This window comes from Ahaetulla prasina, chromosome 10 (genome assembly GCF_028640845.1).
Source record: "Ahaetulla prasina isolate Xishuangbanna chromosome 10, ASM2864084v1, whole genome shotgun sequence".
Lineage (NCBI taxonomy): Eukaryota > Metazoa > Chordata > Lepidosauria > Squamata > Colubridae > Ahaetulla > Ahaetulla prasina.
The window spans coordinates 7,556,711-7,572,341 of NC_080548.1; the positions used below are offsets into that span (position 1 = coordinate 7,556,711).

A 15,631-nucleotide genomic window follows, 5' to 3' on the forward strand; every position below is an offset into this window, starting at 1 on the left:
CCCAGCCAGGTGGAGTTGGAAGGCATGAGACTGTCTACCTGTAATCTGTAAATGCACATTTTCCCTTGCCCCCAAGGTTTGAAAGACACCTCACTCAGACACACACCTGAGTTCTCACTGTTGGCACTTACCTGAGCAAGGTTCCATTGTAATTGGTGAGCTGGTTGTACAACATACACTGGGGATGGGACAGGTGCCATGCCAGGCATGTACCCAGCTTGCTGTGTTGCCATCATCCCATTGGGGACCCCAATTACTGCAGTCTGTATGCCGCCTACATAACCTGCTGGGATCGCCATATGTGCTGCCATGCCTGCTGCCGCTCCGGGCTGAGCCATCACCCCTACTGGTGGTGCCATCATGCCACTAGGTGGTGCTATGCCTGGGAAATTGGGATAGGCAGCCGGATAGCCCATTTGGGTAGGCGTTAGGAACACAGCTCCTGCAGAGATGTCAAGAAGGGAGAGATGCAAATGAAGGTGTCACCTTCTGCCATAAAACCCTTCATTAGATCATCGCTTACCCATCTTCATTCATCCTGATCTTTTGGGGCAGTCACTTGATGGATAAGTGTGACCAGAGTGCCCTATAAGCCTTGTTATAGATTTTTCCAGTAAAATCCAGTTGTTATTTTGCAGTGAAATTGCTTTGAGCCAGGGAGGACAGTGAAGGGATGCAGGAGGAGGAATATGGAAATCTGCCTGTTAAAGCCTGGTAGCTTGTCCTACAGATCTGGGTTGTTTTCAACTTATGATCACAATTGATTTCATTGCTAAACAAGGTGTGTCGAGTGAATTGTGCCCAATTTTACATTTTTTTTTCTTTTTGCCATGGTTGTGAAGTGAATCGTGGTTATTAAGAAAATCCATCTTCTCCCATTGACTCTGCGTGTTGGAAGCCGTCTGGGAAGGTCAGAAATGATGAACCTTTGACTACTGGGATATTGCAACCACCATAAACACAAGTGCCTACAGCCCAGTGCCTGAATTTTGATTGTGGGGCCCTTGGAATGCTGCAACAATTGTGTGAGGACCAGTTGTTAAGTAACTTTTCAGTGCCAATGTAACTTCGAATGATCACTAAACAGATGGTTGTAAGTTGAGGACTATCATAGAAATGGGAACCTACAAATTGAATATGGAACAGCCCCTATACTTAATGAACTTTATATTTGGGAAGCCGTGATAGTGCAGTGGTTAGAATTCAGTATTGCAGGCAAACTCTGCCCACAGCCAGGCGTTCAATCCTGATGGGCTCAAAGTTGACTCAGCTTTCCATCTTTCCAAGGTGGGTAAAATTTGGACCCAGATTGTCAGGGAAGAATAAGATGACTCTGTAAATCGCTTACAGAGGGCTGTAAAGCACTGTGAAGCAGTATGTAAGTCTTAAGTGCTATTGCTATTATATCAACCTGTTTCTAACAGACCTCACTGGGCCCAAGAGCAAGAAAGGCAATCTTCAGTCACTGCCCACTACCACTCCCTGCACTGAGACCACAGAGAGCTATTCCAGAATGCTAGCCACCTTCCCATCTGCACTTGAGAGCTAAGGATATTTCTGCACTTTCTCTGATCCCTGAAAAGCCAATCCGGGATGTCTTCTTGCCAACTTGACTAGGATGAGAACAATAAGCGAAAATCTGTCCCACTCTGAGTTATTACAGATCTTGCAATAACAAAGTCATCTTATCCTCACTCGTGCAAAATGAAAATTAAATACAATACTTGAAAACTCCAACCACCCCCTCGTTTTTTTTAAACTCTCTGATGTTACACATTTTCCTGGGAGGAAGCCAATCTATCCTAATCCCAACTCCGTTTCAGATCCTTATTCACAGGGAAGTGCAAAGGCATCACATCTATTTTGCCCTTGATGAGCCATGGAAGTGGGCCTATTGGAGTCCACAATGTTTACTTGCTTATTTTAAAAGTTTAAAATCGTATTTTAAACTTGTATATTGTATTGTCGGTTTTATTATGCCTGTACACCGCCCTGAGTCTTTCGGGAGAAGGGCGGTATAAAAATCAAATAAAATAAATAAAATAAAATAAATAAATAATAAATAAAAGTTTTACTGCAATTCCAGATACATCCACGGTTCAGCCAGAATTAAATCAGCTTTTAAATATGGGATCACTGAAGTCTGGAGTGCTTTTGAACTAGAGGACAATTCTTGCATGGCAGCGTCCTACAATAACCAGGTTACTTTTTTTGATGTACTGCTACCATGCTGGAAAAATCAAAGAGAACATTCATGAAAACTCCTCGAACAAATCCACACATGAAAATCTCTTAATGAGAATCTTCTATCCTGGAACAGCTACTCACCTACTGCTCCACAGAATGCAACTTTATGTTGCCAATGTCTTACTTATAAAGCAGTGAGCATATTATGAACACAATCTTGAGTATTAAAAGCCCAACAGGTGTGTCTCCCGTGATAGGTGGGTGCCTACCTTGTGTGGGGATCTGTGGGCTATGGGAGCCGTATAGAGAGAGGATGGAATCCTTGGAGAGCTGCTTCTTCCCCGTCTCTTCAGCCTTGCTGTCAGGCTCAGGGAACAGGTTCAGCTTTTCAGGAAGAGATCCAGCACTTCCAGCTGTGGGCATTGAGCCAACAACCTGGTGAGAGAATATACTGTACTTATTTCCAAAGGTGGAGGCCAGAGAACTGATGCAGCATTTTTCTTAAAAGTTCCAGTTCAGGTTTTCCATTTTTCAAAGTACTGCATAAACTAATTTACTACCTTAAAAGGATTCCGCAAGATAGGCAGGATCTGTCTCCTGACCCTCAGATGGGAGATAAAGGCAAGTCAATAGGAACCAACCCAATCAGAGACAGATAAGCGCAGGCTCAGGGGATCAAAAAGGAAAAATAGTCAAGATTTATCTGGGAACTCTCTACAGTCACAGTAAATAATGAATGGTTCACATCTTGCTAAATCAAAAATGAAGTAGATCTTCTTCATATTATTTTACATAATTATCTGTAAACTCGGCTGTTGTATCTAATGTGTAATGAAGATCTCGTTGACTGAAAGTTTAAGCATGACTTTCACATTACCGAACATTTCAATTAAAATTTAGAACTCTTTACTTTTTTTAAAATCATGCCTGTGCTTACATCCAAGTGTAGTTTAGACCTATTTTCCCCAGAATATTCCTGTGAGATAGGTTGGGATGAGAGCGAGGTTCTAGCTCAAGATCTCCCACCATGAATGTAACTTTCTCACCTTTCTCTCAGTACCAAGGGATCCAAATAGGTCCAAGTCTTTCTCCAAACAACTGCTGGCTCTTCCATTGGGGATGGCAGTTGAAATAGGAACATCTGGGGGAAAAGGGGGGAGGTGGTATCAACTGGCTTCTTGAGATCACCCAAGCAATTGCCTTCCCCAAATTGCTTCCCTCCAATGAGTTGAATTTCTACACCCAAAGTCAAAGGCTAAATTTAATAAGCCCAAAGATGACACTGTGAGGTCCAAATCAAGTCCAATTCTTTATCCGCTTATACCTAACAGGCGGAATCTTGCCAGACTAAAGCTGTAACCTTCAATCTAACCAAGTAGATATAGCCTGGGAGAATCTAGGCTGTGGCTACTCTGAACCTTTTCCTTCCCCCACCATCCAGTTTAGGAATATACAGTCTGTTGTCTTGGGCCTCTCTCTGGAATATGCTGCCTTCTTCCTGAGAAGTTGTGGTATCATTGCCAAGATTCCCCCGCCCCCCAATCTTTTCTCCCCTTGCACATTCCATCACAGGATGGATGTTTTGGCCTTCTATATTGGATGGTCCCCAGATATTGTGGAAATCAACATGTAGCTGCTAGGGTAGATCTGAGCAGCAGAGAAAGATCCAACTTTTCAATTTTCGGTTCTGCTTTTCTCCCCCATAGCAGGGTTTTATGTATTCTATTGCTAATAGATCACATTGATTCTCTTCAAGCTGTATAAATTGCTATGCAATTATCCTGTTTTACATTTCTTTGCTTGTGTTACTGGCATGGAGGACAAGAAGCTGTACTGAGTAGTATGAAGTAGTTTGAATTCTCCCCCTGAATTCTTATTCAGCCACAACTCCTGTTTTTGAGATTTCATCATATCTTACAAGTGTGACTTAGCAGCCATCACCATCACACCTGGCAAGCTGCTTTTGGTTTGGTGGAAAAGACAAGATTCCTGGAAAGCTACACCATTGCCAACATCGCATGTGCACGGCTGTGTCCTGATGCTTGGGTGGAATTTGCTCATTTTCAGTTTTATATGCAGAATTCAGCTCCTAAACTATAATGGACAGATTATCCCTTAGGCTTGCCCTTTTCATACTAGCTGAGCTGTTACTGGCCTTTAACGGCAATCATTCTGGTGGCCTATTTCCCCTTTTGAGCTTCAATTTTTCACCGTATTTCCTTTGCACAGGAAATACTGATTGGCTCAGCCCTCCATACGCAACTGTTAACGAGCTGCCTCCCGATGAAAGAGGAACTGAAAAGCTTTCCAGGTCATGTGGATGTTCTGCCATTGGTATGTTATGCAACTTTAGGTTAGGAAATCTGGGACTGCAATTTGCAATGTTTTTATTTTGGAAATGTTACAGTACTTCATTTTTAGTGGGCCTGGTGGCACAAAGTCGTTATAAAAAAGATTCCGTGTCTGCTTCTGGAAAGCTATCTGCTCTGTCATTTTAAACTGCAACCTTGGACTAACCTGATCCACTAACTGAAAAAACCACTGGGCCAACCCATGGCATTCTAGCTTACTGCATAGCATTCCGGGATGTTGGCAGGAGTACAGGTAGTCCTCACTTAACAACCAGTGACTTAATGACCATTCAAAGTTATAACGGACCACTCACAAGATATTTGAGACCCAATTTCAAAGTTACAATGGCCGCACACCCTCTTGGTCACATCATTGTGTTTTGGGCACTTTGCAGCCAGCTTGCCTTTATGACCATCTGCAGTGTCCATATGACCGTGTTTTTTTAAACTTTTTTTTTTTTGCCAATTTCTGGTGTTTACTTCTGATTCTGGCAAAAATCTCTCACTGGATAAAACAGATTCAGTTAACGAATGCCATGTTCACGTCATGATCATTGCAAAAAAGGTCATAAACCTAGGCACCTGTTGTGACCTGCTTAAAGACCACAACAACTTACAACCGTTAATTCCAGCTTTAATTATGGTTGTTACGCTGAGGACTACTTGTAGTTCTGGGCCTCCTTGTCCTCCTTGTCCTTCCAATACAAAATTAGGTTCAACGTTTCCCTGCATCTACCGTAACTGAAAAGATCTTACTACACAACAAACCATTATTTCTTATTAATGACCTCCGTGATAAACCTCCATGTTCAAGAAGCACAAATAACTGATTTAGCAGGAAATAGTGAAATCACAGGCAGTTTCCAGCTCTCCTCCTGATGGAAAAAGGCCTGCTTACTATTTATTCAGCAACGATGCAACAAATACTTAGAAAAGAAAGAAGCGTGCCAGCAGTGCTCTTACCAAGTCCCAGCAGGTCTATGGCTGGCTCCGGGGGTCTGGAAAGGCTTTTCGTAGTTTGAGGATCCTCTTTCTTCTGAGGCTGAAGGAAGCAGAGACCACCAAAATCCTTTGATGCATATTTCATGAGAAAAGAGCAGTTTTCTCATCTTTGTATCTTCAGAAAATGTTCCAGAAATGCTCGTGGATTTTGAAACTTATTCTAAAGCCCATCCCAATGTTTCAGCCAGCCAACTAAGACAGTTGGGCTTTGTCTCTCTAAGATAAGCATTTCTCAACCGTGGCAACTTGAAGATAGACAGACTTCAATTCCCAGAATTGCCCTGCCAGCGTATGTGGAACCAGGGAATTCTGGGAGTTAAAGTCCACCCATCTTCAGGTTGCCACAGTTGAGAAACACTGTCCCAGATTATTCTGTGGATGTTGGCAACTCATGCAGTTGACAATTGTTGGCACTGAGGGACGTAAAGTTTGTAGTATCTGCACAAACCCACCCTGAAGCTTCCTGACATCTGGATAAGAATTAGCCTCCTGATGCTCTCATTCGCCCAGTCTAGTCTCTCTGCAAAAGTCAGCAGGTGGCAAATACGTGAGGTTCTACTGTGTAATTCACAAAATCAAATCGGCTAGATAGGTAGCTGCGGAGTGCTGAGTGCCGGTAATAAGTTTTACCTGAATTTCTTCCCACCTGCCAAATGAAACGGATGCAGGAGGGGCGCATCTCATCTCAGATCAGTCGATTACTCAAGGGTGAATCTCTCACTGAAAACCTCTAGCTCCCTTCCTCCCCACAAGACACCAGAAAGAAGCCAGAAATAATCATAGCCACTTTACCATTTTGACTTTCTCAAAGATAACTGGCTCCATTTTTTCCCCAGTGGCTGCTTCCTTCTTCCATTTTTCATCTTTTTCTCTCTATGAACAAAAACACTCAAAATGGTGATAAGGCAAGCCAATTAATTCATCAGAATAATTTTCTTTCTAGGTCAAAGGGAAATTTCCCCTGCTAAACTTCATGGGACAGTCAATGCAAAACACTTCCTTTCTCCCAACCCAACAGTGTTGTTTGCACAATCCTTTTAATTTGGATTGACCCATTTTGGGGGTTCACATAGTACCTTCAACTAGCATTTCTCAAACTTGATAATTTTAAAATGCATGGCCTTTATCTCCCAAATTTTGGGAACTGAAGTCCACAGATGTTAAAGTTGCTATGGTTGAGAAACACTGCCCTAAACCTTAAATTAATCAAAAGGGCTGGTTTTTTGCAATATGCTAAATTATTCCTCCCACCAGTGATTAAAGTTAAAACCAGCCAAATCTCATGAAAAAGCATTGCCAGGCCTTTCATTAACCTGGCAGAACTATCTGTCTGTCTATCTATCTAAAGAGCTCTTTTTTGACTGCTTCTTCTCTGTACAGTAAGCAAGTCATATCTCTTTTTTCCACAGCATTCTTCTTAGAAGAAAGTGAAGATATCAGATTCAAAGAAGAGGATGACAAAACAGAGTGTCAGAGAGATATGGGTATTTTTACCTATTATGGGCTCTGCCCCATTCACTATTTCCTATATCCTCTCTCATACGACCTTGAAATGATGGGATCCTTCACAAAATAAAATTGTTCATCCCAACTTATGAAGAAGCTCCTGCCAGTCAAAATACGGGATGGAAAAAAAAGAGCAAAAACATTTATGCATTTAGAACCAACCAACCCTTAGCATGTTGACGTCGAGACTTCTGTCCATGTACTTCTTCTTTTCATATTTGTCTCTGATAAAGCTCTCCACTGCTCTGGGAGGAAGCTGGATAAGGATGAATAAACCAAGAGCAGATAGATGCTGCAATAATTCTGGAGGCATCCATCAGGCTGTAGTTAAGCTAACCAGAACTGGCCAAGGGAGGGGGGAATGTAGTTGTTTCCGCTGTGATAAATATAAAATCTGGACTGCCATTAGATTGCTGGCACAAGTTACAGAAAACTCTTAAGCACCTGCTGCCATCTACCGCTTTTTGTGGATTTGCAGCCCAGATAATGGTAAATCTGCAGTTGTGCTCCAATCCAGAGAATATGGTAGTTTTGCTTCTAATATGCAAAGCATGACATCAAATTATAGGATAGGATAGATTAGTATTGTTGATATCAATCTGTGGCCATGGGCAGATAAATTGTTCCTGTCAGATATGCTGATTTTATGAGTTACCTGCCTCCATATACAGCAGTGGCCACACTTCACTATTAAGATGTATGGACTTCAGCACCCAGAATTCTCCAGCCAGCCACCCTGACCGGGGAATTCTGGGAACTGAAGCCCACACACCTCAAAGTTGCCAAGTTTGAAAACACTGATCTAGAGCCATTCTTTTGTTCCACACAAAACTATTTTAAAAGTTATCTCCCAGCGGTGTTGACTTAACTGAGGGGGAAAAACCCCATCTTAGAGAAAGGCAACAGCAATTCCCATTCATGTTGTTGCCAGAGCATAGACTAGAGGAAGAGCACTGCATAGTGCACCTCCTAGTCAGGGTTAATCTATGAGGTTTGATTTTCTAGAACAGGGGTCTCCAACCTTGGTCCCTTTAAGACTTGTGGACTTCAACTCCCAGAGTCCCTCAGCCAGCAAAGCTGACTGAGGAACTCTGGGAGTTGAAGTCCACAGTCTTAAAGGGACCAAGGTTGGAGACCCCCTGTTCTAGAACATGCTCACTAACAGGGAAACCTCATCAAAATTCCGAAAAAGGCTGTAGATTCTAAAAGGGTTCATGCAGAAACTGATACAGAGATATCGCTTCCCCACACTCCCTCCAGTGATGCTAAGGCCTCCATCTTCCTGTGGGGACAACAGGCAGAGAAAGGATACTGCTCTGTCTGGGGTCGTCTGAAGTTCTCTGGCAGGTAACCTTCGTAAAGGCGATTTGCTTTCCCATTTCCCATTTCTTGCATGCACTGGAATACAAAACAGAAAGTCTCTGTGATGTTGTATAATTAATTAGGCTTTGCTTGCATTTGTTTCATTTGCTTGAATTACCTTCAGGAACTAAGCTTTTTTAATTTTTGAACTCTGACAACCAAAGCATCAGGGGCGAAGGGAGATTAATATTATTGTTTGCCAGAATATTTACAGAATGGTGTTTGGACATCAACCTGCAGGCATCAAGGGTTATGATGACTTGGTAGTTAAATGCATTATCAGTTTCTATCAGATCAGCAGAAAACTGCATTTAGATCTATTGGAAGGAGCAGTTATGTTCCCTCACCAATCATGGTGATTTTATTTGATAAAATGGCAGGTCTAATATAGCATTCTGAAGTGATTGTAGCTTACTCTAAATCAGCTTCTCTGAAACTTAGAGGAATGGGGAAGAAAAGGGTCTTTGTGAGCCCCGTGAATGTGTTTCCTTAGTCATTAGAAATGAGGGAAAATGTGACCCGAAATGGAGATGCCAATAAAAACTTTTCAAATAACTTACATTAAATCCAGGGGTTACTACTGGATATAAGATTACAATGATATTTTTTATTTTTAATATTTTAATGTAATAATGATTAAGGCATGGAAAATGGGAGATCATGAATTCTAGTCCCATCTTAAATACGAAGCTAGCTGGGTGACCCTGGGCTAGACATTTTCTCTCAGCCTCAGGAACAGTCTTTCTCAACCTTTCTCAAGATATATGGAGTTCAACTCCACTGGTTAGGGAATTCTGGGAATTGACATCCACACCTATTAAACCTGTCAAGGTTGAGAAATACTGACTACGAAAAACACAACGACAAAACCACTTCTTAAAAATCTTGCAAGAAAACTGCAGATACTATCCGGGCAATCTCTGAACATCGGAGACAATTTCTGAAGAATGCTAAATGTGTATACAGATTACTCCAGATTATGGGGAACGAGGAGTCTCTGAAGGCAGAAAGTATATACCATGAGTTGACAACTAGATTCTCTACAACTTGCGTTGTCTAATGGCAGGATGTTTATTTGAGGACAGAAGAGCATTCCACTAATTTTAGAATTGCACCCAAACCTCTAACTTTTCTCTATACAGACCTGTATCTGTTCTTGTGTCCATTGGTCCAGATTGACAGATTTTACTCGGGAGATATGGACTCCCAGATTCCGGTGTATTCCAGCACAGCGGATGCAAATGAAGACACCGATGTTCCACGAGGCCCATCTTGGCCCTGCAAAAGTTCAAGGGAAAGGGTCATGAGAGTGGCTGTGAACTGCTGGGCAAAATCTCTCTTCCATGAAGCTGATACAGATAGTCCTTAACTTACAACAATTCACTTAGCAACAGAGTGGATAAAAATAAATGATTTTTAAAAAATGGATTTTTAAAAATTTAAATCGGATTTTTTTGATTCTTATCAAATTTATTTTAATAAAATGCTTTTTATTTATCTAAAGATAGTTTTCTATTTAAGACACATTAATAATTTAGCTTATTTAGCATGAAATGGAGCTTAGTTATGTAACATGAGGCTGTATATTCTGCAATATCCAAGCTAAATAGGAAACCTTCATTTTGTTTGCAAATAATAATATTAAATATTTTAACTACCAGCAAGAATGAGTCCTTACATTTAAAGAGCACCTGTCATTTCAGATCCAACATGGCAGCGCCTGTTAGTGGGCACCCACTCACCTGCTGCCCGCTACATCCCTCACCTTGTTGTGTCACTGGCGCATCACCAGCCGTCCCATTAAAGGACTCACTGTTGGTGAGTCAACAGCTGGTTAGAGGAGGACCTGCTGTGGGACAGAGGTGACAGTTGCTTTTTAAACATTATGATTTAAATCGAGTTGATTTAAATCAAGCCTTTTTACTAGTGATTTAAATCATGGTTTAAATCTAATCCATCCTTCTTAGCAACATTAGAGGCTATGGTAGACATTTGCAGGGGCACTAACGACTAGGATTTGAAGTTCTCATAGCTGCTTCCGCCAGTCATATGATCACATTTTTGGTGCTTGGCAACTGGCCTAAATTTACGGCTGTTTGCAGCATCTCATGATCATGTGGCTGTAATTTATGATGTTTTTAATAAAGGTAAAGGTTCCCCTCGCACATATATGCTAGTCATTCCCAACTCTAGGGGGTGGTGCTCATCTCCGTTTCAAAGCCGAAGAGCCAACACTGTCTGAAGACGTCTTTGTGATCATGTGGCCGGCATGACTAAACGCCAAAGGCGCATGGAATGCTGTTCCCTTCCCACCAAAGGTGGTCCCTATTTTTCTACTTGCACTTTTTACGTGCTTTCGAACTGCTAGATTGGCAGAAGCTGGTACAAGTAACAGGAGCTCACCCCGTTAGCGGCACTAGGGATTCGAACCGCTGAACTGAGCCACCACATCCCTTTATGACAGGGGTGGGCAATTAATTTTTATCAGGGGCCGTATGAGAAGCCTGAATTGTGTCAGAGGGCCACCAACTTTCTTTCATTGTAAAATACTTAAATTAAATATTTTGAATAGCTGGTACTGATAATCAGAAGAATAAAGCACTCTGTAAATATGTATATTAGGTTATGTGAAACTGTGGTCTATTGGTTAAATAAGAAAAACAATTATTGAACCAGTGCAATTTATTTTTCAAAATAAAAGTTAAAAAAAAAGTTTAATTTATGGTGTTTATGATTGGCCTCACGCGGGCCGGACAGGGACGTACAAAGGGCCGGATGTGGCCCGCGGGCCTTAATTTGCCCAGGTCTGCTTTATGATGTTTTTACCTGGCATTTATTTTTGGTTTCTGGAAAAAAAATGGATTCAATAAACAACCACTTAATGAGCAGCGATGGCACATGGTTAGAATGTAGTACTGCAGGCTACTTCTGTTGGCTGCTGGCTGTTATCAGTTTGGCAGTTCGAGTTGACTCAGCCTTCCATCCTTCTGAGGTGGGTAAAATGAGGATCCAGATTGCTGGGGGGAAATATTCTGTAAACCACTTAGAAAGGGCTGTATAGCAGTGTGAAGCGGTATATAAGTCTAAGTGCTATTGCTAATGATCTCTGCAATAAAAGTTGCAAAATTGGGTGTGGTTACATGGTCACCTGCTTAATTACATATGACATACAACTATCATTCTGGGTTCAATTATGGTCTTAAGTTGAGGACCTGTACTGTATAAGTGAAAGAGGCTGGAGCTTTCAACTATGGTACAAACTGGCTTTTAAATAATCATACCAAGAAACAAACTCATAATCTTGTTGAAAAAGGATGGAGAAACAATCTACCCAGGATACAGTTCTAAAGCAGGAGGGGGCGGGGGCGGGGAATCAAGAACAGGAAAGCAGAGAGGGGAAAAAAACCTACAGTTGCTAATTGTCTTTTTTAATATTGGGTCCAAAATCTACTCATGAATAGATCATCACTATGTGTACCAATATTTATTAATCCTTTATTTAAGGCATGACCTTCAGAGCTTCAGTTTAGTTTGAACAAGAAGAGGCATCATTCAGCAAAGGCAAAATTAGAACTCTTATTGAAATGGCTGACTGTTTTAAATGTGTCAAAAGGTGGGCACAGGATGACACCCAGAAGACTATTATCCTTTTCATACTTAAGTGGAGTTTTCCCAGCTGGGTGAGAGGCTGAACGGAGTGTACCCATTGCAGACTGCAGGCAGATGAATGCTCTTTACTTACACTCTCGCACACACTCTTGTAAATCTGGTTATTTCGGGGCAGAGAGAAAGGAAAACCGGCTTTGTTATTGGTGTTCTTCCTCGCACGCCAGCAAGGAACAGCAGTGCAGATGGAAAGAAATAACTCCATGAAGCCACAAGGTGCCATCTCCTTGGCTTTGAATGCCCTTGGAACAGAACTTTCCATCGTTTGGCTTGAATTTGGGCAGCAGCCACAAGATGCAATGCAGCTCTCACAGAGGCTTTTCTGGGCTGGTTGGCAAGTTCTTGAAAGCCCAGAATCAGTTCTTCAACTCCACAGAGAACCACCATACTTGTAGGAGCGGGTGATTAAGATGCAGAGAATCCAGAATATTCTGTGCCAATCTGGGTTGTAAATGTCACTAGAGTTCTTTGCTATCTTTTCAGTTTGGAAAAACCTAGCTTAAAATTCTGGGATTTGGAGCCCACATACCCACAAAAAGTTCCAAGAAGAGGAAACTACCGTGTTTTCCCAAAAATAAGACCCTGTCTTATATTTTTTTGAACCCCGAAATAAGCGCTTGGCCTTATTTTCGGGGAGTTCTTATTATTTTGGGGCATGTGGAACAAGACGGGGCTCCTCGTGTCATCTTACCTTATTTCCAGCTCTGTCTCCCTAACCCTAACCAGAGGAAATGGCGGGGACCGGCTGCGCATGCATTTAAATATTTTCGGAGAGGGCTTATTTTCAGGGAGGGCTTATTGTTTTTTTGGGGGAGGCTTATTTTAGTACATGTGCTCAAAAACCGGATTGGCCTTATTATCAGAGGATGTCTTATTTTCGGGGAAACATGGTAGTTAAGAATATGACTCGCTCAAAGACAAGCCAGATTCAAATCAGAGACAAAAGATCTGACGGGATATTACACTTCTTGAAAACCGCTACTTCGGTGCCCTCTCCAGATGGATTAGAAACACATCTGAAGGGCAAAGGAGTTCAGTTGGGGGAAAGCTGCAATACCCAATGGCACCTAAAGGCAAATTACTGGAATTGATAAATTGTGGAATTTCCAGGCCTGACTTTGCTCTATGAACGAGAGAGTAAGGATTACATCATCTATGAAGCACAATGAATGCAAATGTCAGATGAGAAGACCTGCAGTGTAGGAGCGGTTCAGTCAGTGCAAGAGTCACTTCTGTGTTTGTAATCTTATCTCACACGCCACCATTTCGGTTTCTGCCACTTTCAAAGAGCTGCTCTTTAGGGATCATCCGACAATGTCAATCCAACTGCAGAGCAGCAGAGAGGAAGTGCCAAAAAGGAAAACCTCAAAGCAGATCCCCTTCTGAGAACTCTAATATCAGATCTGGCAGAATCAGATCTGAAAGAAACAAAGAGGAAAAGAGAAACTCAAATTTCTCAAACACTGAAGTTGTACTTCCAGCTTCAACAGCCAGCCAGGAATCATAAGGAAGATGGTATATTTCAGATTGACAATTTAAAGATTAGCAAGAGAGATTAAACTTTGACGCGGCGACTCCTGCAAGCTCTTTTAAACTATGATACCAGCATTTTCCCATGCTTAAATACCCGCCCCCCATATTTTAGCAGACTGGATTCATGACCCTTTCAGTGAGGAATTTCAGGCTGGTTGCCAATATTTTTCTCCTCGCCTCTGATATGCACATATCTTGCAGCATGATTAAATCAGCCTCACACTCCTGCAGCATGCCGTTATGCGCTTATTCTCTAAGTGCCTCTGCCCAGTTCAAGCCCTCTGAGCACTCTGCAAGGCCAGAGCAAAATTCTTGAGGGACAGTGTTAAATATGCTGGAAGGGGACGGGTGGGGGGGCTACACCTGCCACAAAGTCCCACCATGACAGGTATGGAAGATCCAGCACATCTCAAGACAGTCTTAATATGGTCCTACCAGCCCATCTTCCATTTATCTTTTTTTTTCAGGGGGGTAGACAATACAGCATAGTTCCAAAAAAATTCTGCATTGCAGCCACTCACTGCTTTTCTTTTCCACAAATGCCTGCGAGGTGTAGAGGTGACCAAGGGATATTGCTGCAGGGAAGTCAGGTTCTAGAGCAGTGTTTCTAATCCCTGACTGGGCTTAGCTTAAAGGGTGTGTGGACCGCGACTCCCAGAATTCCCCATCCAGTTTTGTTGACTGGGAAATTCTGGGAGTTGAAGTCCTCACCTCTACAAGTCCCCATGGCTGAGAAACACTGTTCAAGAGACTCATGCGTTGTCATGTAGCAGCCCTTCTGGTGTTTTGCAGAATTTTATTTTATTTTGCTGGTGAGTGCCTGGACTTCCATCTTGTTTAATTATTTTGTATTGTGTTATTGAAGTGTTTATCCTTTTCAGTATTCATTATATGCTAAATTGTAAGCTATACATAATTGTTTGGGAGTTGGGCCCCACCTATAAAATACGTACATACATGGGTGGTAAGAAACAAGAAAATGTATGATGACATGAAAAGACAAGATGGATAAAAAAATAGATATAATTTTAAAAAAATATTGGCAACCCTGTCTTTACTGAGATTTACTGTCACTAAACTAAACTCAACCAGGGCTCATACACAATGTTAAAGAAACTTCTCTTTGTCTCGGATTGATTTCTAGGGCTTTCCAACAACACCCAACTCATAATTACCGAGAAAAGTCCCTCTTGCCTGTAGATTTCTTTTTAGAACCACAAAGAAGTCTAGCTGCTTCTCTTGAAGACTTATATCTTGGTTTCCGTTATGCAAATTTTCTATGCTTTAAGAAGTCAGAGAGACCAAATGCAAAACAAAAGGAGGAAATTCCTGATGTGCTTCTCTAAAAGGAGAAGAAATGCTTGTCATGTAACTTCACTATTAAACATATACACGGAGAAAAGTTTCAATTCTGCTATAGCTGAAATGGGCCTACAAGAGATCTTCAGAGTATCTGGAATGGAAATTGGATTTGCTTAAATCACGTTATTCTCAAGAGCACAAATATCAGTACAGGTGGCCCTCAACGTATGATCACAACTAAATTTAGGTTGTTAAGTGAGTTTTGCCTCATTTTATGACATTTCTTACCATAGTTGTTAAGTGAATCACTGCAGTTGATAAATTAATAATCTGATTGTTAAATGAATCTGGCTTCCCCATTGACTTTGCTTGTCAGAAGGTTGCAAAAAAGTGATCACATGATCCCGGGACGCTGCAAGGGTCATAAGTATGAACCAGTTGCCAAGCACCTGAATTTTCATCACACAATCATGAAGATGTTGCAAAGGTTGTAATTATGAAAAGCGGTCATAAGTCACTTTTTTCATTGCACTTGTAACTTTGAATGGTCACTAAATGAACTGTTGTAAGTTGAGGACTGCCTGTATATGGCTGTAAAGCAATTACAGTGAGCTTTCTTCCTTCAACTAAAATCATAGCAGATGCCAAAATAATTTTCCTAAAGGAGGAGGAGGATGAACAAGAAATTGATCTAATAGAAGAGAATATTTGTAGCTCAGGTT

At 41.6% G+C, this 15,631-nt stretch overlaps 2 protein-coding genes across 4 annotated transcripts in view; one reads left to right on the forward strand and one right to left on the reverse strand.

Annotated features, from left to right (window-relative positions):
- The window catches only part of RIMS3 (regulating synaptic membrane exocytosis 3), an 89,501-nt gene extending 84,010 nt beyond the window's left edge, over positions 1-5,491 (forward strand). Inside the window, exon 8 of the mRNA XM_058195769.1 lies at positions 4,417-5,491. Coding sequence (XP_058051752.1) covers positions 4,417-4,685 — 269 coding nt within the window. The 3' untranslated portion in view covers positions 4,686-5,491. The remainder of the gene's footprint in view (positions 1-4,416) is intronic.
- Positions 1-15,631, reverse strand: part of SMAP2 (small ArfGAP2) — a 45,655-nt gene that overhangs the window by 4,902 nt on the left and 25,122 nt on the right. For 2 of the 3 annotated variants that reach the window (XM_058195766.1, XM_058195767.1), the window contains exons 3-10: positions 9,553-9,686; positions 8,359-8,444; positions 7,213-7,291; positions 6,333-6,413; positions 5,502-5,607; positions 3,234-3,328; positions 2,457-2,622; positions 132-442 (exon numbers count right to left, since the gene is read on the reverse strand). In XM_058195766.1, the coding sequence (XP_058051749.1) occupies positions 132-442; positions 2,457-2,622; positions 3,234-3,328; positions 5,502-5,607; positions 6,333-6,413; positions 7,213-7,291; positions 8,359-8,444; positions 9,553-9,686 (1,058 nt within the window). The remainder of the gene's footprint in view (positions 1-131; positions 443-2,456; positions 2,623-3,233; positions 3,329-5,501; positions 5,608-6,332; positions 6,414-7,212; positions 7,292-8,358; positions 8,445-9,552; positions 9,687-15,631) is intronic. The other variant, XM_058195768.1, reaches the window with a different exon arrangement.